Source organism: Gasterosteus aculeatus, chromosome X (assembly GCF_964276395.1).
Source record: "Gasterosteus aculeatus chromosome X, fGasAcu3.hap1.1, whole genome shotgun sequence".
In the NCBI taxonomy this organism is placed as follows: Eukaryota; Metazoa; Chordata; class Actinopteri; order Perciformes; family Gasterosteidae; genus Gasterosteus; species Gasterosteus aculeatus.
Window position 1 is genome coordinate 16862958 of NC_135698.1, and position 22182 is coordinate 16885139.

A 22182-nucleotide genomic window follows, 5' to 3' on the forward strand; every position below is an offset into this window, starting at 1 on the left:
CTTCAACATTAATATGAAAGACCTCCCATCGGATTATTCACGGAACATGTATTCATTAATATTATTTTTGCTAACATATCCGTTGAAACTTTCTGTAATGATAAAAAGAAATAACAGGTCATTCATTTATATTCTTGAGAACAGTTCGGGAGCATTATATATATATATATATATATATATATAATATAAACTGAAAAGTTTCAGTCCATCGGGGAGAAGATCTGCAACCGGACCCAGGGAGCCATGGTTTCGTCAAAGCCTGCAAGGTCTTGGACCTGTCCACCTGGCCCCACAGCCAGGGAGGAGCTCCAAGCTTACGGGGAGGAAGAGATCAAGGAGATATTTAACCACCTTGACTTCCCTGCGGCGCTCAAGGGGGCTCCCAGGCCAGGAAGGAAGGGTAGGGGCAGCCTGGTGCTGCAATGGAACGGTCTGAAAGCGGACTACTGCAGTGGTTTTGAAGAGGTCATCGGCCACATCTGCAGTCACAGGCAGCGCTTTTCTCTGCTGAATTGGAGAGGTGGTCAGGGCCCTGCCCAGCTCCACAACCTGAGATAAGAGCCAGGGTTCTTTCCAAAAGATGAGCAGGAACAATCGCTTGCGACCAACCCTGGAGCAGATGAACGACCTGCTGACCGCGGCGGTCAACAGGCCGCCCGTGGCCAACTTTGACAGGAAGCGAGCGCTGGACAGCTGGTTCGAGGAGAAGTCTGGCAGCAGTTACTCTCTGTCCGCTAAGGTGCTAACCAGAATGTCAGCTGGGGACCAGAAGTCTTTCCTGCACAGCGTGGACGTCAACACTGATTTATACCCCCAATAACTAAGGGACAAGAGGCTAATATACTAATGCCAATCTACTTCTACCCCAGAAGGTACTTTTGCGGTTGTTCTGCTGATCTTTGGTAGTTATCAACAATTGTAATATTCTGACTGCAAATACTGAAAGAAGTCTCTAAATTGTAAGTTGATTAAGATTGAGGAAAGACTAAAGGACAACACGCTGAAAATAAGAATCCTGGATGTGTTTGAATCTTCCAGTTTCTGACAGTAGTACAAATGACAAACATTTATGATATCGGGAACAACTTCAACCACTGCCCATGAGACTGCCCTATCAGCTGGATGGTAGAAATACAAAAGAGGCCTACCAGGGTGTCAAGGGCCCTTTAGACCAGGGATTCCCTCAGTGTCCCAAATTTAAAGTGGGTTTTCACAAAATGGCAACATGAATCATAAAAAACCCTACATTTTTAACAATAAATTCAAAACTATTTAATAAATAAATGCACTTGAGCTCGTCTTTTTACGTACACACTAGCTAACATTAGTCTTTTTTGTGCAGCTAATGTCAACCCACAGCTAACTTCATTCATTCAGCAACATTCATACAAATATGCTAAATGCCTGAAGTCGGTAAACTGTTAGGGGGACGACTGTTTTGTTTTGAGAGAGGAGACGGACGGAGAGAGGGAGGAATCTGAGGCGAGAGAAAGAAACAGAGTTAATACTCACATCTCTTACTCGCTAACATTACCCCTCCTCCCCCCTGTCTCGCTGCAGCCTGAGAATTTGAAATTAAATAATTTCAAATTCCCCTACCTCCTGATGTGATTTATAATTTTACATTTTTAATTTTAATTAATGTAACCGCTATTTATGGTTAATTGTAAATTAAATGTGATGCAATCTGCCTCTGAGCCTGTGCCCTAGCCAACCTTATTGCTGTTTAAAAGTGATGTAACTGGAATTTATTGAAACAAACATTGCAGTTTCAGGGCATTTTCCCAACTGTAGTTTGTTTGTTCCGATTCGGGATTATTATGACACAATGTTGCCCCTGTGTTCGGGTTTTTGTTGACGCTGCAAGATTCAACAGCCATCTAAATATTAGATAACAATATCACAAATGAGCAAACTGTTCTTTCATTGGTTTTACTCCAATTTTATTGTAGCTATAAATAAATCAGGATGTAGAAGGGGGTGTGTGGGCTAAAAAGTTTGGGAACGTAGGCCGTAAAAGAAACACAAAACAAGCACAAGAAGACACAAAGTGACTGGATAACAACTTCAGCTACACAAAACAGAAAAGATATAAAACAACTACAGGATGCAAAACAACTAAATCTGATACAACCACAAAGAGACATCAGACATGCAAAACAACTACAGAGGCGGCTACGAAAAGTGAGTGATGACAAAGAGACACAAAACCACCACAAAGAGACAGAAAATACCCCAAGATGCAAAATAGCCAAAGCGACAGAAAAATAAACCATGACAACAACAACAACAAACTGTTGTAAATCCAGGGACTCGATTTCTTCTTCTGTCTTTGTTCTACTGATGAACATTGTATAAACGTTGTTAAACTTCTCATGGTTAAACTTGACGTGGTTGATCTTGACGTGGTTGAGACCATGTGTTGAGCTGGACATGGTTGAACTTACCAGGATTAAGCCTTTCCCCAGCACCACAGAAGAAGAAGCTGCTTGTTGCCGGGGGTCATGGGAAACAATCAGTCCTTGTGGAGCTGAAGCTGTGAGGAGCTCTCCGTCCCGTCGCGCGAGGTTTTATATCACTTTATATCACTGCGTCACACTGTGTGTATTCATCTTCTTCTAAGTGCTTTGGAGGCGTTTTTTCTCTTGAATGAGGTGATTGTGCCACAAAGACAAAGGTGCTCTGCCATGTCGGTTTGACAGATGAAATATGTTCTATATCGCTGAGGTTTGTTTAAGGCTTTAAATAGCTCAACGTTTAAAACATGCATGTTGTTAATACACTTTAGTTGTTTTATAAATATATTGTTTCATACATGTAAATATGCAATTTACTTTGATCTGAAGAATTGAATTAATGTTGTTAGAACAGAAACTAAAAGCAGTTGCATAACTTTATTGTAGTGTTGAACCTTTTTGTGTGTGTATGTGTTGTGCTATTTTCAAGACACTGTGTTTTGCTAACATGTCCATAAAGTTAGAAAAGAAAACATTGAAGGCATCACATGTTCTAAAAGATACTCATCTGCATGGGATATGCATATGCATGAGGAGGCGGGATCATGCCGCGAGTACCATGGGATCAGTACATACCACTCCAAGATCGGTACATACACCTCTAAGATCGGTACATACACCTCTAAGATTGGTACATGCGTGCCACTCTAAGATCGGTACATACACCTCTAAGATCGGTACATACACCTCTAAGATTGGTACATGCGTGCCACTCTAAGATCGGTACATACACCTCTAAGATCGGTACATACACCTCTAAGATTGGTACATGCCACTCTAAGATCGGTACATACACCTCTAAGATCGGTACATACACCTCTAAGATTGGTACATGCCACTCTAAGATCGGTACATACACCTCTAAGATCGGTACATACACCTCTGAGACATAGCACCTGCCGCTTTTCGATCATGGCGTCACTCCACTTTTGTAACAACAGTTCCCAGAATGCTTTGAGGGGATGTAAACAGTGTGATGAGTTCCTGAGACGTCCAATCCTCTTAATTTTAGTCTCAGTATTCATGGAGATTACTAGATTAGATGTCTCCACATTCTTACTAGATCTTGTGAGACCTTCTGCTACTGATGGAAACATTGAGACGGCTCAGTCTTTATATGTACACATTAATACACATGAATACACATTCATATATATTAAACCACATTGTGTTCCAACATACTGTTCCAGGATCTGCCATCAACTCATCAAGGACCGACCATAGACTAGTTTTGTTGAACTTGAATAAATCCATGTCTTCACATGAATATAAAAATAGATATTAGAGATCATGATCTGTTCAACTTTCTTACACATTATTAATTATATTTAATATGGCTCATAAACACATAATCTGTTATCATCATTTAAATGTTGTGTTTTTATGCAGCGTGAAACACTATAATACAAAATATTTTTGTTGGTTGACTTCACAGTGTCAAGATGAATATGAATGAATGTCCATGTAATAATCGTGTGAATGTTTCTTTGATAAAGCATCACTGAGGAGGAAGAGGAGGAGCAGGAGGAGGGGCAGGAGGACAGCGAGTCTTTGTGGTTGTCCGGACAAAGAGACACTCAGTCCGCCTCCCAGCCGGATTACACCAGACCAGAACCAGAACAGACCTGGTGGTGCAGGGTGGACATGGAGCGCCTTGGGTTCCTCCTCCTGCTCTGTGGGCTTCTTCACCAGGGTGAGTAGACCTCTTATTAAGCTACGGATATATCAGCATTGAAATATACTCCTCATCCTCAAAAAGTATTCATCATGCAGAATAAAATATATCATGTGGTGTAATATAATTATTGATGCTTCTTCGAATCTTCAGAATTTTGTAGTAATTGTACTGTTACTGTAAATATACTTTCAGCCTCTGAAATTAGGATTATTGATTATCAAAAATGTAAATTTGTCTAAAGGAATTAAATTAGTTTATCTGGTGTTGAACTGTAGAATGTAAACGTAACCGCTTGCTACATAAATATGATGATCTCAGATCAGATCAGAATAAAGTATCCTTTGGAACATTATTAACATTATTTATAAGTGTTTTAGTGAAGCTTTGATCTTCACCAACGAGCAGCTTGTCGTCATGGACACAGCAGCCATGTTTCTACAGAAGCCCAGTGACAAAACGCTCATGTGGTTCTGCTTCTGCAAAGTCACCACACACTCCTTCTTCTTCTCCACCTCCTCCTTATGCTCCCTCTCCTCTTTTTTCTCCCGCTCGTACTACTTCTTCTCCTCCTCTTCCTACTTCTCTTCCTGCTCCCTCTCGTCCTTCTTTTTCTCATTCTCCTGCTCCCTCTCCTACTTCTTCTCCTGGTCCTCCTCCTCCTTCTCCTCCTCTTCCTACTTCTCGTGCTTCTTCTCTTTCTTCTTCTCCTGCTCCACCTCCCTCTTCTTCTTCTTCTTCTTCTTCTTCTTCTTCTTCTTCTTCTTCTTCTTCTCTTTTTCCTCCTCCATCTCCTTCGTCTGCCTTATCCTCCTCCTTCAGGTTCTGGACTTCGCTGCTTTAAGTGTTCTGACTACACAGGCCGCTGTGAGAACGTCCAGGAGTGCACGTATGAAGACTCCTGCATCTCTCTGAGTGAGAGAGGTGAGCAGAAGTTCTGACCTTAAAGAGCTGGTTCTGGAGGGAAGGGATGCCCCAGAGAACTGGAACTAGAACCAGAACAATAACCAGGACGGGAGTCAGAATGCAACAGAATGAGAGGTGTGCTAAAGGGACCCTGGTGGTAGAGAAACTACCACTGTAGTCCACAGGGGGCGCCCGAGACGACATAAAGCTCTTCGTAGTGGCTTCAAGTTCTTGTGTGTAGTTCTTGTATGACGTCAGAGGGGGAAGAAGTACTCAGAAGTAAAGGTAGTAGTAATCTGTCTTTGCATGTATTGTTGATCCATTTCAGATTCAGATTATCACATCATAAATTCAGGGTCCAGGTTGAGTTCCAGGTTCAGGATCCGATTCATGTCTGGGTCCAGGGTTCAGGTACCATGAATCCATGAAGTCCACTGAGTGTCCTCACTGTGCCCCCCTCCCCCAGGTGGGAAGACCATCCGCCAGTGTATCCGCTACACCGACTGCGATAACTCACGCCTCTCCCAGATGTTCCCGGCGGTGTCGGGCTTCACGTACCGCTGCTGCAGCAGCAACCTCTGCAACGCCGCCGCGCCGCCGCCTGTCCTGGTCCTGGGTCTGGGTCTGAGCCTGCTGAGCCTCTGGTGGTCCTTGGTTTGAAGTCCACTGAGTAGTTCGATTTGAGTTAACGCCAACTAAAATGAGTGTTCTTTTGCTTGTCAGGTCAATAAAAAATGACGTTTTCTTTTTATACCTTTTTTTAATTTTAACAATAAATACCACAAAACACAAGAAGCATTTGTTTTGTTTTATATTTGCATTACATTAACCTTCTGAAAACATCTTAAATAATGTTTCAGTCCATCAAGTAACACGTGACTCAATAGGCCAATCTGATTCAGATGCAGGCTTATTAGAATAAACCGGCCAATCAGAGCAGAGAGGGGTGTTAAAGAGAATGCTCAACATATTTAGTACTCAATACTGTGTTATGTTAAAGGATGTAAACATGTTTTATTAGAAACAAAGAATACCCGTGTGAAGCTGAAAATTCATCCTTTTATATTACAAATGATTGTGCCATTTTGTAATTCTGTGATAAAATAAAATGCTAGCTCAGCAAGATGTAAACAATGCTAATAATAATAAATCCATTTGGGGACAATGAACGTCTCCAATGTGATTTGCTGAATCTGAGGTTTTATTATCCTCACATCTAATCTAAGAATAATTAATATTAAGAGCTGTAATAATGACGTATAAGTGAATAGTTATAGTTTGTGATCAAAGATGAGATGAAACATCAAAACACAAACACTGATTGAAGGAAGGGCTTGAACACAATGAAACAAAATAAACTTTCACATCTTTGAAACATGAATTATAGTTCAATGAAGATACAGCAGTCGGGCATCTTGAATAGCGGCCATCTTGGGGGGTTGACTTCTTTAAGATGACAGATGTTTTAGTTTGTAGATAATTTGATTTATGTTTGTTGCTTTGATTGTTTGTTCCCATGTCCTCCTGGTTCTGTCTCTATTCTCCAGTAGGGACCCCTGGTCCTCATTCGCTGGTCTCTCCCAGTTCACCGTCTTCAATCCGTCGTCCGATCACCTCCAGCCTCACCTTCTTGTTCTTCTGGCCGGTCGGTTCCGCCCCCCTCTGCGGCTGCTCCGATTGGGTGTACCAAGGCTCAGGGGCGGAGGAGCCGTCGCAGGCCCGCCCCCCTCCTCTGCGGAAGCCCCCCCTCCCAGCCCTGACCAGCCCCCAGCCCTGCAGGTTAACGGGGTCGGAGGGGCCCCCCTCCCGGACCCCCCGGGTTTGGTCCAGCTCCTTGGCGCTGAGGGACGACATCTTGACGGGAACCGTGTTCCCGAACTTGGAGTAGTCGACACAGTAGCGCCCGTCCTCCTCCGTCATGATGGAGACGAAGCGCCGCCCCCACAGGATCTCCTCGGGGGTGTAGGAGGTCCGGGCCTGCATGGTAATGCCAGTGGTCTCCACCACGCCTGAGATGAGAGACACAGGAGGGTTCACTTCAGTGGTGTAGTCTACATGATAAGGAGGTATACGCCGTATACCCACTAGGAAAAGTCAGGGATTTCCGTCAGCCGGCCGGGAAAAATCACAGTATACTCACTACACCACTGGTTCACTTCCTCTCCCAGTGCTATATAACATAATAATATATAATATCATAATATATATAACACAATAATATATAATGCATATAATATCATATGATATATAATACATATGATATATAACACAAACATATAATATATATATAAAACACAATTATATATATAAATATATGTAACATATACTATATATAAAATTCTGCGATCTGTAAAATATTGTTATATATAACATTATATTATATATCTTTTTATTATTATTATTATAAAATAAAATAACAAATGATATATAATGTTAATATTATCTTGTAGTCTTATATTAAACTACACTATCACACATTATTGTGAGTATTTATTATTCAGGTTCCTGACCCTCCAGGATGACGAGAATCTCTAGGTCCTCAGAGGCCAGGGATTGGGAGGACAGCTCGTACAGAGGACTTCCTCGCTCCATGGTGTGGCTGATGATCAGAGGAGACACCAGGAAGATGCCGTTGCTCCTCAGGGGGTTCTCCACCTGGATGTCCAGCTGGCACACCGGGATCACCTCGCCCTCCGCTGTCACCGTGCGCCGGATCACCTGCAGGGGGACACCTCGGCATGAAACAACTGGACGGAGCAGGGCATCTTTAACAGGGGGACGGGTAGGGACAGGTGTACTGTAGTAGTTTTGTGTCTCTTTGTGGTTGTTTTGTCTCTCTTTGTAGTAATCTGGGTCTCTTTGGAATCGTTTTGTGTCTCTTTTTAGTAGTTTAGGTCTCTTTGTGGTAGTTTTCTGTCTCTTTGTGTTAGTATTAGCTTCTTTGTAGTTGTTTCATGATCTGTCGTGTTCCACCTCTGGGGCCTAATCCCTCTCTGGGTCACCTGCAGCTGCACGGTGGCGGAGATGATCATGCTCTTCCTCAGGTCCCCCACCCGGAACATGAAGGTGGGCCGCCCGTTGCGGGAGGCGATGACGGCGTTCCTGGAGAAGATAAGCGTCTCGGCCCGGCGGTTGGCCTGTGCCGTCTTCATAAAGACGCAGCCCAGCATAACGGCGTTGATGATCAGCCCCAGGATGTTCTGGATGATCAACACGGTGATGGCCAGGGGACACTCCTCTGTCACCATCCTGCCCCCGAACCCGATGGTCACCTGCAGCAAGACGGGAGGTCAGTGCCAAGACAAACACACCTGAAGGGTCGGAACCTCTGCGGGGTCTCTCACCTGGACCTCGATGGAGAAGAGGAAGGCGGAAGTGAAGGAATGGATGGCGGTGACGCAGGGCACAGGGCCCGGCTCGCCGTCCGGGTCACGGGGTTCCAGGTCCCCGTGGGCGAAGGCCAGGAGCCACCAGATCATGGCAAACAGCATCCATGAGCAGAGGAAGGCGGAGGTGAAGATGAGGAAGGAGTGCTGCCACTTCAGGTCCACCATGGTGGTGAAGACATCCTGCAGGAAGCGACCCTGAAGGAGAGAGTAATTATTGTGAGCCACTTTTGTCACGTTGGATTAAACTTGATCAGCCTCTCCTGAATTCCTCTTTCACTCTGTTGGGATCGTCTTCTCATTTCTTTTCGTCAAATGAAACGTTTTCTTCTAATGCAGTGTCGTGAAAAAGTTATGATGGGTGAAATATGGAAGTAAAAAAGTGTCAGAATCTAAATAAACCCTAAAACGAAATGGCACCATTTAGTGGAAGTATCTAGATTACAGTGGAAACGCTGTCCCACCTTCCCCCATCTCCCTATGTCACTCCCCCATCACCACTGTGGACTCCTTCCGTTTCCTGGGCTCCATCATCACCCAGGACCTCAAGCGGGAGCTGAACATCAGCTCCATCACCAAGGCTCAGCAGAGGCTGAAGAAATTCAACCTGCCAAAGACGATGATGGTCCACTTCTACACGGCCATCATGGAGTCCATCCTCTTCTCCTCCATCACCGTCTGGTACGCTGCAGCCACAGCCAAGGACAAGGGCAGGCTGCAGCGTGTCCTCCGCTCTGCAGAGAGGGCTGCAATCTGCCGTCCCTGCAGGACTTGTTCGCTTCCAGGTCTCTGAAGCGAGCTAAAAAGATGGTAGCCGACCCCTCTCACCCAGGACAAAACCTGTTTGTGCCCCTTCCATCTGGCAGGAGGCTGAGGTCCATCAGGAAAAAGACCTCCAGCCACAACAGTTTTTTCCCGTCGGCAGTCACTCATCAACAGAGCCCAGGTCCTCCACTGACCTCCACTTAATTTGATATTCTTCTCAATTCTTTTCCAAATTGAATTGTACGTTCATATTTACATTTCATAATCATATTTCATCCATATTTCTTTCACTGTGTACATTTGTCTTGTGTTGTTGTCCAATGTATGTATCACTTGGCATGTCAAATTTCTTGTATGTCCAACATACTTTGGCAATAAATGGTTCTGATTCTGAACGTTAGAGTACTTCTTCTGTACAGTAGAGTACTCAGAGGTACTGGGAAGTACCTGCTCCATGATGTTCTTGTGGGCTACGTTGCAGGAGCCAGTCTTGGTGATGAAGCGGGCCTTCTGAGCTCTGCAGTGGCTCCGGTTCCGCTGGTTCTGGTCCTCAGCGAGACGGGTCAGAAGGAACCCGTCAGGTAGGAGGCCCTTCCTGGCCAACATGGTGCTACACAAAGACACACAAAAACACACGCGCACACACACACACACACATTCATAACAGAATAACAGATGAATAGTGTGTGATGTAAACGAAAAACATACAAGTTGGAATTATTATTATTATTATTATTATCAAGAACCTACTACAAAATGGTAATAAAAGTAATTATGATATTAATAAGAAAATAAGTATAACCATGACACTAATAAAAATGACAACCACAATTACAGTAACATATTATCAATAATATTGATAATAATAATGATACAAATCATAATGAGGATTTAAATTATTGTATTTCACGGTCACGCTTCCATATAAGTAATCACATTGTTATTAGGATGATGACGATGATGACGATGATGATGATGAGCAGCAGCTTAATATCACAATGATCAACACGGACTCGCAATCCACGGGATAAATGGCACATGACGTCATCATGAGCACAGGTGAGTAACGTTACCTGTTGAGGAAACAGCTGCTCGGAATAATAAGCGACGTATTGTCCTATTGACATTGATAACGCAGATCCATCTTCATCAGGTTCTTCGTGCAGCCGCAGGAACCGGACAAGTTACAAAGCAACACCAGGTGTTGTGAGTTTCCGCTCATCACCTTCAAATTAAAACCACATCGCCCGACAGTGACAGATGTCACGTGTGACAGACAGATGTTCAAATCAACAATCAAAAGATGAAAAATAACAACTATATTGATCGAAATAGTAGTTCTATGACAAAATATGTTCAAGCTGATAAAAATAAGCGGATGAATTAAGATTACTGCATCATCATCATCATCATCATCACCATAACTGCCATCCAAATATCTGTCTTACTTTAAACAGATATTCGTCCATGTATACTTATCTTTAAGACCTTTATTCTGAAATGTTCCCGTCAGTTTCCGGTATGATGTAATCATCTGGTCTTGACTTCCAGTAAACAGCGAGATATATTTGACGATGATGATTAATGATTAATAATGAGAGATAGTAATCAAGATATTTTTTTACGGCAATGTGTCAAAAATGTTATTTCCTTGGTTTTTAGAGACGAATGTTCGCTTATAGAAATACGTAAAATACATTAATAGAATAAAATACTACATGGCAGTTCAAATAAAATACTATAATTTTAAATGTAAAGTGAAGCAAATCCAGGCCAAATGTTTTAATAATTTTTTCTTTTAATTCGTTTTGTTTAATCTGTTCGTCTTTCAATTTAAATTAGTGTCATCAACTATTTACTATTATTTATATATACAGAGGAGGTATAGACCCCCCCCCTGGACGTTTCCCTATTTTGTTCTGTTACAAACTGGAATTCAAAGAGACTTACACAGACTTTTCCCACAACACAACGTGCACAGTACTCGGAAGGTGCAAAACACCTTTTATTGTGACAAACAACCTTGGTCAATCAAAAAGTAACTTGCAGTAAGTATGGGCACCCCCGGTTCAGGGTCATCGTGTTGCTGGAAGTTGAAGCTCGGCCACAGTCTCAAGTCTTTTTGTCTCCATCCATCTTTCCCTCATTGTGACTAGTTTCCTGTAGCTGCTGAAGAGAAGCAGGATGCTACACCACCATGTTCCCCTGTTGGGGTGTTGTGCTCAGAGTGATGGGTGGTGTTGGATTTCCTCCACACAGCGTTTTGCATCGAGGCAGAAGTTCAACCCACGTTCATAGCCCGATACCACCATTATTAAAACGAAGAATGAAGAACAGAGCAGATTTAAGAACTTTTGTCGGAAGAAATGCGTCAATATGACCACTGCAGACGCCGGTTTGCCGGTCGAAAGGAACAAAGTTGTGGAGGAAAATACGGGACAAATGTGTCCGCGATGAAAAGCAGCAGTGGCGATGCACGAGGCAATAAAGTCTATGATAAATAAATAAACAAATAAATAAATAGACGTGACTCTCTAGGTCGTCTTCAACAAAACACGTCACTCCGCCTGTTGTTCTGGCGGTGAATTGCTCTGCAACACACGCAGAACCATGATTTGAAACGAGTGAGGCACACCTGACAGCCTCACTGATTGAAAAACACTGCTCTAACACACTCTGAGGCCTCCACAGAACACGTGTATTTTTATCCTGAGATTAACTACAGACAGGCGGACCCAATCTACTAATTATGTGACTTGTGAGGACAATTTGGTGGCACCGGATCTTTGTGAGGGGTTTTACAGTAACGGGGCTGAATACAGATTCACTCAACACTTTATTTATAAATCATTTTGAAATCCATGTAAACTTTCACCGACTTCCAGATGGACTACTTTATGTTGGTCCATTACGTAAGATGGATATGAAATAAATTTGAATCTATGGTTATATCATGACAAGATGTATTAAAGTCAGATTTCTTGTATATTTATCCACCACTAAGCGGCAGGAACGCGCCGCCAGTGGGACTAAACTACAGAAGAAGAAGAAAGTCACATACTTTTCCGGTCTCCACCGGATGTTTTGGACTTCAGGAGGGAGGACCGGTCAAAATGGAGAACACATATAGAAGTAATGTGTCTTTAACATGTTGATTAGATATTAGGATAATATTCATAATAACACATTGTGAAAAGCTTTAAAGCTAACGTCAATCTAACTTTTCCTTTGTCCCCTATTGTGCTTGAGATGCTAATGCTAGCTAAGAATGACAAAAACAACACTGATGTTTCTAGTTAAACTTGGCTTATTAAACGTATACTCACAGTGAGATGAAAAGTTTAATAACGTGTGTATGATCATTGTTAGTGTCACGAAGAAGTACTCATATCTTGTGCTGTGGTAAACGTGAAGTTAGTAAGTTAATTAAGCAATAAGGTACAAGAGGCTGTACTTTATCGTCCAATAATGTAACATTTCGGGGGTGTTGTTGCCAGCAACCCTCGAGGCGTGTTTTATTTGTTTTGTGTAAGACACTGAAGTCTGTCAGAAGGAGACACACGACTGATGATGGTGGTAAATGTGTTGTCACAGTGACAGACAAAGACATCCGGCAGATGATACAGCTACGTGCCACCAACGCCGACATCTTCACCGGACGGAAGAACTCTGCGCTGAGAGGATGGAGGTCAGTGTGCTCTCAGATCCTCTTTCAGGATCCCGTTGGTCTGTTCCTCGTCTCTGACTCAACTCTTTGATCTCCTGCAGGGCCATCAGGAAGGAGATGGGCATCCAGCGAGTGATGACCGCTCAGCAGCTGAAGAAGAAGTGGGTCAACCTGAAACACAAGTACAGGGTCGGTGTTTCTGTTTCTTTCCGGACTCACAAGCAGCTGACATCTCGTGTTTAGTCTGGACTCCAGAAACGGCCCTTTTTGTTGGCTGCACTTCAGACTTAGTAGCTGTCATCATCTATACAGGAAGTCTCTAAAACACACAAACATCTACAATCTGGAGAATATCGAAGGATACTACTTGTCTTTATGTTGAAGTTGAGCAAGATATCCAACCGAAAGCTGCTCCTTAGAGATAGACAAATGAAAATTATTAAATATGGCTTAAGTTTAGATGTAATTTTTCATTGTAAGTAGTAGTTAAACCGTCATCGATTATTTTAAGAATGGTTTTAGCTTAACAAGAATGGAAGCTGTTAACCGGGATCTCTCCAAAGACAGCACTCCATTATAAAAACTGTTTACAGGCGCCCACCTCCATCGGTTAGTTAGTGAGTGTGGTGTTTTGTCAGTTGGTTATTTAGCTACCTAATGTGAGTGAGTTATTTTGTGAGGTTGTTCGTTTGTTTGTTAGTCAGTTATTAAGCTAGTATGTTAGTTTGTTATTTATTTAACTTAATTAGTTAGTGAGTTAGTAAATAAGCTAATCAGCTAGTTACTTAGTTTGTTTCTTAATTAGATAGTTACTGCATTTTTAAGTAAAGGTAACTTGTCAGCTAGTCTGTGAGTTTGTTTGGGAGGAAGTAAGTGAATTAAGTTGTTTTTGTCTGTAAATAGCCAGTGGCTGTGTTAACTAGCTGGTTAGTGAGTGAGTTGGCTAGTTATTGAATGGTTGGTGAGTTAATTCGGGATATATAGTTTGCTAGTCAGTTAGAGAGTGACTGAGTTACTTGCTTAGCTAATCAGTTAGCTACCTGGTTATGCATTTTTACGTTGCTATTTCGTGAGTTAGCTAGTTAGGGAGCCGGTTAAGTAGGTAAGTGGTGAGTGAGGTTGTTTTGTTTGTTAGTTTACAAATTAATTAACTAGCTAGTTATTAACATTTATCAGTTTGTCTGTTACTTGAGACAGTGTAGTAGTTAGTGAATTATCTAGTTATAGTGAGTGAGTGATTTACCTAGTTAGCTTGCTGAGTTACTTTGCTCTGAAGGTAGTTAGTTACCTAGTTTGTGAGTTAGTTTGTTAGCTAGCTAATGGGCTAGATACTGAGTTGCTTGCTAAACATGCTAGCTTGAGTGAGATGTTTTGCTTGTTAGTTAGTGAGTGAGACAGCTAACTAGGTAGTTAGTGAGTGAGTGAGCTAGCTAGTGAGTTATCTAATTGTTAGTTAGCTGGCTGGTCAGTGTGTTAGTTAGCCGACGTTAGTTAGGTTGGTATGTGAATTAGCTATTTAGTTTGGCAGTTTTAGTGAGTGACTGGGTGAGGTAGGTAGTCAGCTAGTTAGAGAGTGAGGTCATTTGTTTGTCTGTGTGTTAGTGTGTGGATGAGATAACTAGCTAGGGAGATAACTAGTTATTGAGTTTGTTTGTTAGTTATAGTATATTTGAACGTCCTTTTTGAGCAATTTTGACAGCCCTACTAGAGATGAACCTTTCTAATCTACTAGTTTTGTGTGTATATTTATGTATTTATTTAGCTTGAAAGCTAGTTAGTAGGTTAGTTGTGAGTTAGTTAGCTACTGAGTTCATGAGTTAATTACTCAGTTAGTGTGTCTGTTAGTTGGTGAGGTAGTAAGCTAGCTAGGTACTGTAGATGTGTAAGGAGTTGAGGTGAGTCAGCTACTGAAGTTGTTTATTCGTTCTTTAGTTAGTGAATGAGTAAATTACAACCTGTCCACAGCACTACGATGCTTTAATCCAGTTTTGGTTCTCTTGTCTCATTCTTCTTCTGCCTTTCTTCAATGTCTCACAGAACTTCCCAACAAAGTTCTCTGTTGTCTTTGTGCTTCCTGTTTGCTGTCTTGATTTTAATGAAATTCTATATTCTAATGAAACATTTAATTCTGTGGTCGCTGTCCTGTGCAGTTGCTGAAGAACCCTCCAGTTGGCATGCAGATGTCGACTAGCTCATGGCGCTGGTTCCAGCTGATGGACGAGGCCATGACCGGCCGCCTGGCTGGGACCGCCACCGTCCTGCGTCCGTCCCCGTCGAGCGACGACGAGGAGGACAACTTCGCTGCCACGCCGCCGCCTATGCTCCTTCTTCCCAAAACAGAAGCGTCTTTTTCTGAACTGCCCGACGTTCAGTCAGGGATTCTGGAGGACATGGGGACGCTGCGGGGCGGCATGCAGATCAGCAGGATCGAAGCGAGCGGGAGCGTCGTGGCCGAGAGCAGAACCGGGTCGCCTGCTGAGGGCGTGGCGGCCGGACAGGACACTGATCACTTGAGAAGGATCGATTGTGAGCCGGCTGTGATAGAGAGCCCACCTGCCGTCAACAAGAGCCAGACTGCCAGGCAGTTTGGCACCTTATTGCCCGAGCAAACGCCGTCATCCTTTGGACGCGGCGCTGGGAAGGACAACGAGGCCGCTTGTCGGCTGGAGGAGCTCCACACAGAGTGGCGAGCTCTGAAGAGAGAGCAGGCCGAGTTCGACAGAGAGCTGATCGATTTGGAGCGAGACAGGGAGGCGCTGGACAGAGACACGGCCGCTCTAGAGAGAGACAGAGTGGCCATAGAGAGAGACAGGGGAGCCGTGGAGAGAGACCGAGTGGCTCTGGATCGAGACCGAGTTGTTCTGGATCGAGACCGAGCGTTCCTGGACAGAGACCGAGCGTTCCTGGAGAGAGACCGAGTGTTCCTGGAGAGATCCAGAGAGGACTTGGAAAGAGAGAGAGCGCTGCTGAGGAGAGAGAGGGCCGTCCTGCAGAGGGAGGGGCCAGCCGTGGACGGAGATCAGGCCGAAGTGACCACAGAGAAGGAAGTGGTGCTGCAAACTAGGTTCTTCCAGAGGCTGATGGCTGCGGACCTGGACCCGGACCAGCTGGAGACAAGACAGAGACTGGTGGGTTTGTTCCAGAGGCTTGTTGAGAAGCTGTGAGTGTCGTGTGATGAAAACCGCGTTTGGACTTCTCACAACTATTTCATGTTCCGTTTTGTGTCAAAAAAGTGTCAAAAGACTCAATATTCCTCTTCTTTAGTGACCAAACTTCAATTTGGGACCTTTCATTTTAACTCTGTGTTGTTCCGGTGTTTATGACATGAAATTTAAATAAAGGTGAAGAGAAACAGGGAGAAATATTTGGTCTGCAATCAGAAGCAACAAACTCACATCTCACTGTGGTCCTTACTCTCCTCTCCCTCATTTACTAAATTATGAATCAATCACATTATTTATTTATATTTTTAATGGACAAGGCTATGACCGGCTGCCGGGCCGTAGGCGCCAGCATCCTTTTTACTATATGATGGATCAATCACTTTATTTATATTAGAATTTTTATATTTTAAACTATGACATCAGAAGACAATCGTGTTGGTTTTTAGATACGAATGTTCACGTATGAAAGTGGCTGGCCAACGATTCAAATTTTAATCGCAATTCAATTCATTTAATTTTGTATTTCCCAAAATCACAAATGACTAATTAGCTTCAGAGGGCTTTGCAGTCTGTACACATGAAACATCCTCTGTCCCGAAACCCTCACATCACCACAAGAAACACTCTCTCAAAAAGGACTTCGATGGGGAGAAAGAAGGCAAGAAAAAAAAGGAGGATCCTCTCCTGGATGGAGAGACTGTGATGGATGTCATCCGACAAAAGTTCTTCAATCTGATCCGTTCTCTCGTAAACATTCTTCGTTTTAATAATGGCGGTATCGGGCTATGAAAGCGGAAATGTGAGACTCCGTAAAGGACGTAGTTAGCGGACCAATCGCAGCCTGGTGCGCTGCGGGAGGCTTGCGTCGCTTGCGTCGAAAGCGACGCAAGCCTAGAAAATGTCTCGACACACGCAAGGAGGTGTGAAAAGGAACGCAAGGGACACGCAAGGGGGTCTTGCGTCTGCGTCGCTCTGAAAACGCAGAAGCATAAACTAGGGCCCGCCCCAAAGTGCTCTGATCAGTTGAGACGCGTGCTGGTGACCCCCCAGGCCAACACTGATGGTCATTGCATGCTGTACCCATGATGTGTCTGTATTTTTAGTAAGAGCCAGTAAACAACAGTCGTTCAAAAAAATAACGATCACAAAATGTTAAAGCGTGGTAAAGTAATGGTTGGCGGCAATTAAATAATGCGTTAACACAATTAGAAAGCGCTAACGTGCCTGGCACTAGAAATTACACAACTATAGATTAATAAATTTAACAGAAAATTACATGGTTGTTTAAATACATTACAGAAAAACCTAAATAAATATTATCCGTTTTAATACTTTGTTGCTTTAATTTGTTTTGTTTGATCTGCTTGTCTTTAAATTTAAATTACTTTAACTATTAATTTTCATTTATATTTGTTTTGCTTTTACATTTACATTTGTTTCAAAAAACATATATGTAAAAGGAGTGGTTATTCAAGGAAATATATACTTTTGTTGAACCTCCAGATTTTTGTATGTATATTTATCCGCCGCTAAGCGGCCGGAACGCGCCGCCAATAGGTTTAAACTACCAAAAACCTACAGAGGAAGAAGAAGAAAGTCACGTTCTTTTCCGGTCTCCACCGGATGTTATGGACTTTTGGAGGGAGGGCCGCTGAGAAACGGTCAAAATGGAGAACACATATAGAAGTAATGTGTCTTTAACATGTTGATTAGGTATTAAGATTCATGATAACACATTGTGAAAAGCTTTAAAGCTAACGGTATTCAATCTAACTTTTCCTTTGTCCCGTTGCTATAGTGATCGAGATGCTAATGCTAGCTAAGAATGACAAAAACAACACTGATGTTTAAAGTTGATTCGTTGGCTTATTAAACGTATACTCACAGTGAGATGATAGTTTAATAACGTGTGTATGATCATTGTTAGTGTCATTAAGAAGTACTCTTATCTTGTGCTGTGGTAAACGTGAAGTTAGTGTTTTTAATTTAATTTACGTAATGGTAGAGTTGAGTTTGATGCATCGACAACAGTAGAACATAGATGCTACTCTTTTATGTTCTGCTTGAATCTCAAGTTATAAAAGCAGAAACCAACTTCAGATGTAAAATGAACGTAGTTGAGTAAAAGATTCCCTTTGATGGGTTGTGGATTAAAAGTACAGAGTAATTGACTTGAACAGTACTGTACAGTACAGTGACTGTATTGATTACAATAGATCTGAGTACAGCAGAAAGAGAACAGCGATGAAACTCACACGTTTGGATGCTGTCATTCACAGATTTGTCATCTGCTCTGTTCAGACGGGGCGTGTTTTATTCTGATAAAGTAAATTCATTCTGATCTTGAGGTTGTTGCTTAGTTAAAGACACTGAAGTCTGTCAGAAGGAGACACACGACTGATGATGGTGGTAAATGTGTTGTCATAGTGACAGACAAAGACATCCGACAGATGATACAGCTACGTGCCACCAACGCCGACATCTTCACCGGACGGAAGAACTCTGCGCTGAGAGGATGGAGGTCAGTGTGCTCTCAGATCCTCTTTCAGGATCCCGTTGGTCTGTTCCTCGTCTCTGACTCAACTCTTTGATCTCCTGCAGGGCCATCAGGAAGGAGATGGGCATCCAGCGAGTGATGACCGCTCAGCAGCTGAAGAAGAAGTGGGACAACCTGAAAGACAAGTACAGGGTCGGTGTTCTTTTCTTTCAGGACTCACAAGCAGCTGACATCTCGTGTTTAGTCTGGACTCCAGAAACGGCCCTTTTTGTTGGCTGCACTTCAGACTTAGTAGCTGTCATCATCTATACAGGTAGGATGAAACAAAAGTACCTCAGTATTAAAACAGGAAGTCCCTAAAACTCCACAAAAATGTGGAGAATATTGAAGGAAACTACTTATAGATGTGAAGTCAAAGACAGGATTAGTTGGGTGTCATCAGCATAGCAATGGTAGAAGAAGTTGGTGTACAAAGAGAAGAGTAGGGGACCCAGGAGAGAGCCTCGGGGGAGCCCAATGTTGAGAGGACAAGGTTCAAATACAGATCCTCTCCAAGTTGTTCTGTAAGTGCAGTCGTTGAGGTATGATGAGAGAAGGTAGAGAGCAGAGCCTGAGACACCCAGTTCCTGAAGGGAGGAAATAAGGATCTGGTGGTTCACTGTGTGCAGCAGAAAGGTCGAGAAGGATGAGGTCAGAGGAGAAAGAGGCTGCTCTGACTGTGTGGAGTGGCCATTAAGCCTGACTGAGGGTCAACAGGGATGTTATGGTGGAGATGGAGGAGAGCTGGTTAAAGATAGCATGCTCTATAGTTTTGGAAAGAACAGGCAGTAGAAACACAGGCCTGTAGTTGTTAACGTCAGATGTGTTGAGGCTGGGTTTCTTCAGGAGAGGGTTCACTCTCCTTCAGCGCGTTGGGGAAACAGCCAGTTGACAATGAAGTGTTGATATGATGGGAGAGAAAAGGAAGACGGTCAGGAGCAACACACTGGAAAATATGAGAGGGGATGAGGGCAGGGGGGCAGGTGATTGGGCGGGCAGAGGTTACTAAGGTGAGAACTTCAGGAGGGGAGACAAGGGTGTGAAAGAGGTAAATGAAGGGGATGAAAATGTTGTCACAGGGGAGGGATTAGAAATGTTTCTGTACAATAGTTGACAAAGTGGCCTTGTAGAAGGGAGTGGTGGGCTGGGGGGTCAAGGAAGCTTGAAAAGATGGAGAAGAGTTTTTTTCGGTTAGAGAAGTTGAATTTTGGTTTGGCAGAAAAAGCTTTTGGCAGCAGAGAAAGAGGAGATTGATAAGCGAGAAGGTCTGGAGGACCTGTTGTGATGTAACAGAACCAAGAGAGGAGGACAGGGTGGAAAGTAGAGTGTCTGTGAGAGAGAAGTCTGTTGAAGGGAGGGACAGGTACAGAGTCAGGCTATGTGTTACGGATGTCAGGTTGAGAGAGAGAGAAGAGGAGGTTGTCAGATATGACACGGAGTTACAGGGAGCTTTGATGTAGATGAAGATGTAGTCGGTGTTGCCGACTTTGTGAGTAGGAACGGAAGGACTGAGTGAGAGAGCAGAGCAAGAGCAGTAGGTCACATGACTTCACATAAATAGCAAGAACTTCCCAACAAAGTTCTCTGTTGTCTTTGTGCTTCCTGTTTGCTGTCTTGATTTTAATGAAATTCTATATTCTAATGAAACATTTAATTCTGTGGTCGCTGTCCTGTGCAGTTGCTGAAGAACCCTCCAGTTGGCATGCAGATGTCGACTAGCTCATGGCGCTGGTTCCAGCTGATGGACGAGGCCATGACCGGCCGCCTGGCTGGGACCGCCACCGTCCTACGTCCGTCCCCGTCGAGCGACGACGAGGAGGACAACTTCGCTGCCACGCCGCCGCCTATGCTCCTTCTTCCCAAAACAGAAGCGTCTTTTTCTGAACTGCCCGACGTTCAGTCAGGGATTCTGGAGGACATGGGGACGCTGCGGGGCGGCATGCAGATCAGCAGGATCGAAGCGAGCGGGAGCGTCGTGGCCGAGAGCAGAACCGGGTCGCCTGCTGAGGGCGTGGCGGCCGGACAGGACACTGATCACTTGAGAAGGATCGATTGTGAGCCGGCTGTGATAGAGAGCCCACCTGCCGTCAACAAGAGCCAGACTGCCAGGCAGTTTGGCACCTTATTGCCCGAGCAAACGCCGTCATCCTTTGGACGCGGCGCTGGGAAGGACAACGAGGCCGCTTGTCGGCTGGAGGAGCTCCACACAGAGTGGCGAGCTCTGGAGAGAGAGCAGGCCGAGTTCGACAGAGAGCTGATCGATTTGGAGCGAGACAGGGAGGCGCTGGACAGAGACACGGCCGCTCTAGAGAGAGACAGAGTGGCCATGGAGAGAGACAGGGGAGCCGTGGAGAGAGACCGAGTGGCTCTGGATCGAGACCGAGTTGTTCTGGATCGAGACCGAGCGTTCCTGGACAGAGACCGAGCGTTCCTGGAGAGAGACAGAGTGTTCCTGGAGAGATCCAGAGAGGACTTGGAAAGAGAGAGAGCGCTGCTGAGGAGAGAGAGGGCCGTCCTGCAGAGGGAGGGGCCAGCCGTGGACGGAGATCAGGCCGAAGTGACCACAGAGAAGGAAGTGGTGCTGCAAACTAGGTTCTTCCAGAGGCTGATGGCTGCGGACCTGGACCCGGACCAGCTGGAGACAAGACAGAGACTGGTGGGTTTGTTCCAGAGGCTTGTTGAGAAGCTGTGAGTGTCGTGTGATGAAAACCACGTTTGGACTTCTCACAACTATTTCATGTTCCGTTTGGTGTCAATAAAGACTCAATATTCCTCTTCTTTACATTACATTTTTTACATGACATGTCATTTAGCAGACACTTTCATCCAAAGCGATTTACAATAAGTGCATTCAACCATAGGGGTACAAACTCAGAAGAACAAGGAACAAGAAAGTGCAATTTTCTCAAATAAGCCACAATTTAAGCGCTACAATTTGTTCGTCTTTTAGTCAAGGTAGAGTCTGAAGATGTGAAGGCTCTCTGTGGTCCTGGTGTCTTCAGAGAGCTCGTTCCATCATTTCGGAGCAAGGACAGCAAAGAGTGGTGATCTAGTCGAGTGTTTTGCTCCCAGTGAGGGAGGGATGAGCAGTTTTGCAGATGCAGAGCGAGAGTGTGGGTTGGGATGTAGGGTTTGACCATGTCCTGGATGTAAGCTGGACCCGATCCATTCACACCATGGTACGTGAGCACCAATGTTTTGAACTGCTTTAGTGACCAAACTTCAATTTTAGACCTTTCATCTTAACTCTGTGTTGTTCCGGTGTTTATGACATGGAATAATGATGAAGAGAAACAGGGAGAAATATTCAAAAGCAACAAACTGACATCTCACTGTGGTCCTTACTCTCCTCTCCCTCATTTACTAAATTATGAATCAATCACTTTATATATTTATATTTTTAATGCACAAGGCCATGACCGGCTGTTGTTCTGGTGTTTATGACATTATTCAATAAAGTGCCAAAATAATTAATGTACACAATGAAAGAAAGTAAACGAGTGGCAAGCAAATAAATTCCTAGACTTTTAAAAATTTGTGAGAATGCGTCCTTTTCTGTGTGTGTAG

General features: G+C 43.8%; 4 protein-coding genes across 10 annotated transcripts; 3 read left to right on the plus strand and 1 right to left on the minus strand.

Annotated features, from left to right (window-relative positions):
* The first annotated feature begins 4063 nt into the window (after window positions 1-4063).
* Window positions 4064-5889, plus strand: cd59b (CD59 molecule (CD59 blood group) b). Its single transcript, XM_040162473.2, has 3 exons — window positions 4064-4209; window positions 5014-5115; window positions 5564-5889. The coding sequence occupies exons 1-3, from the start codon at window positions 4161-4163 to the stop codon at window positions 5755-5757; spliced, it is 345 nt and encodes a 114-aa protein (XP_040018407.1). The 5' UTR covers window positions 4064-4160; the 3' UTR covers window positions 5758-5889.
* Window positions 5838-10465, minus strand: kcnj11l (potassium inwardly rectifying channel subfamily J member 11, like). Its single transcript, XM_040162471.2, has 6 exons — window positions 10322-10465; window positions 9696-9858; window positions 8442-8681; window positions 8100-8369; window positions 7608-7815; window positions 5838-7106 (listed from the first exon to the last, which is right to left on the minus strand). The coding sequence occupies exons 2-6, from the start codon at window positions 9852-9854 to the stop codon at window positions 6661-6663; spliced, it is 1323 nt and encodes a 440-aa protein (XP_040018405.1). The 5' UTR covers window positions 9855-9858; window positions 10322-10465; the 3' UTR covers window positions 5838-6660.
* Window positions 10466-12258: 1793 nt separating this feature from the next.
* Window positions 12259-16277, plus strand: LOC120808847 (uncharacterized). Its single transcript, XM_040162064.2, has 4 exons — window positions 12259-12380; window positions 12843-12936; window positions 13017-13104; window positions 15066-16277. The coding sequence occupies exons 1-4, from the start codon at window positions 12362-12364 to the stop codon at window positions 16077-16079; spliced, it is 1215 nt and encodes a 404-aa protein (XP_040017998.2). The 5' UTR covers window positions 12259-12361; the 3' UTR covers window positions 16080-16277.
* Window positions 15903-22149, plus strand: LOC144383053 (uncharacterized). 7 transcript variants are annotated; one of them, XM_078083134.1, is made up of 4 exons: window positions 15903-16043; window positions 18507-18600; window positions 18681-18768; window positions 20294-22149. In XM_078083134.1, the coding sequence occupies exons 2-4, from the start codon at window positions 18530-18532 to the stop codon at window positions 21305-21307; spliced, it is 1173 nt and encodes a 390-aa protein (XP_077939260.1). In that variant the 5' UTR covers window positions 15903-16043; window positions 18507-18529; the 3' UTR covers window positions 21308-22149. The 7 variants fall into 7 exon arrangements, with proteins under 7 accessions (XP_077939260.1, XP_077939257.1, XP_077939259.1 ...); XM_078083131.1 differs by lacking the exon at window positions 15903-16043 and adding an exon at window positions 17631-17765; XM_078083133.1 differs by lacking the exon at window positions 15903-16043 and adding an exon at window positions 17660-17792.
* The last annotated feature ends 33 nt before the right edge of the window (window positions 22150-22182 follow it).

Bases quoted from the DNA above. Each gene is read 5' to 3' on its own strand.
- cd59b (XM_040162473.2), top strand. From the start codon at position 4,161: ATGGAGCGCCTTGGGTTCCTCCTCCTGCTCTGTGGGCTTCTTCACCAG. The intron at 4,210-5,013 runs GTGAGTAGACCT...CTCCTCCTTCAG, and splicing joins CTGTGGGCTTCTTCACCAGG to GTTCTGGACTTCGCTGCTTT. The intron at 5,116-5,563 runs GTGAGCAGAAGT...CCCCTCCCCCAG, and splicing joins CATCTCTCTGAGTGAGAGAG to GTGGGAAGACCATCCGCCAG.
- LOC120808847 (XM_040162064.2), top strand. The intron at 12,937-13,016 runs GTCAGTGTGCTC...GATCTCCTGCAG, and splicing joins TCTGCGCTGAGAGGATGGAG to GGCCATCAGGAAGGAGATGG. The intron at 13,105-15,065 runs GTCGGTGTTTCT...TGTCCTGTGCAG, and splicing joins ACCTGAAACACAAGTACAGG to TTGCTGAAGAACCCTCCAGT.
- LOC144383053 (XM_078083131.1), top strand. The intron at 18,601-18,680 runs GTCAGTGTGCTC...GATCTCCTGCAG, and splicing joins TCTGCGCTGAGAGGATGGAG to GGCCATCAGGAAGGAGATGG. The intron at 18,769-20,293 runs GTCGGTGTTCTT...TGTCCTGTGCAG, and splicing joins ACCTGAAAGACAAGTACAGG to TTGCTGAAGAACCCTCCAGT.
- kcnj11l (XM_040162471.2), bottom strand. From the start codon at position 9,854: ATGTTGGCCAGGAAGGGCCTCCTACCTGACGGGTTCCTTCTGACCCGT. The intron at 8,682-9,695 runs GTACTTCCCAGT...TCTCTCCTTCAG, and splicing joins ACAAGAACATCATGGAGCAG to GGTCGCTTCCTGCAGGATGT. The intron at 7,107-7,607 runs GTCAGGAACCTG...CTCTCATCTCAG, and splicing joins GATTCTCGTCATCCTGGAGG to GCGTGGTGGAGACCACTGGC.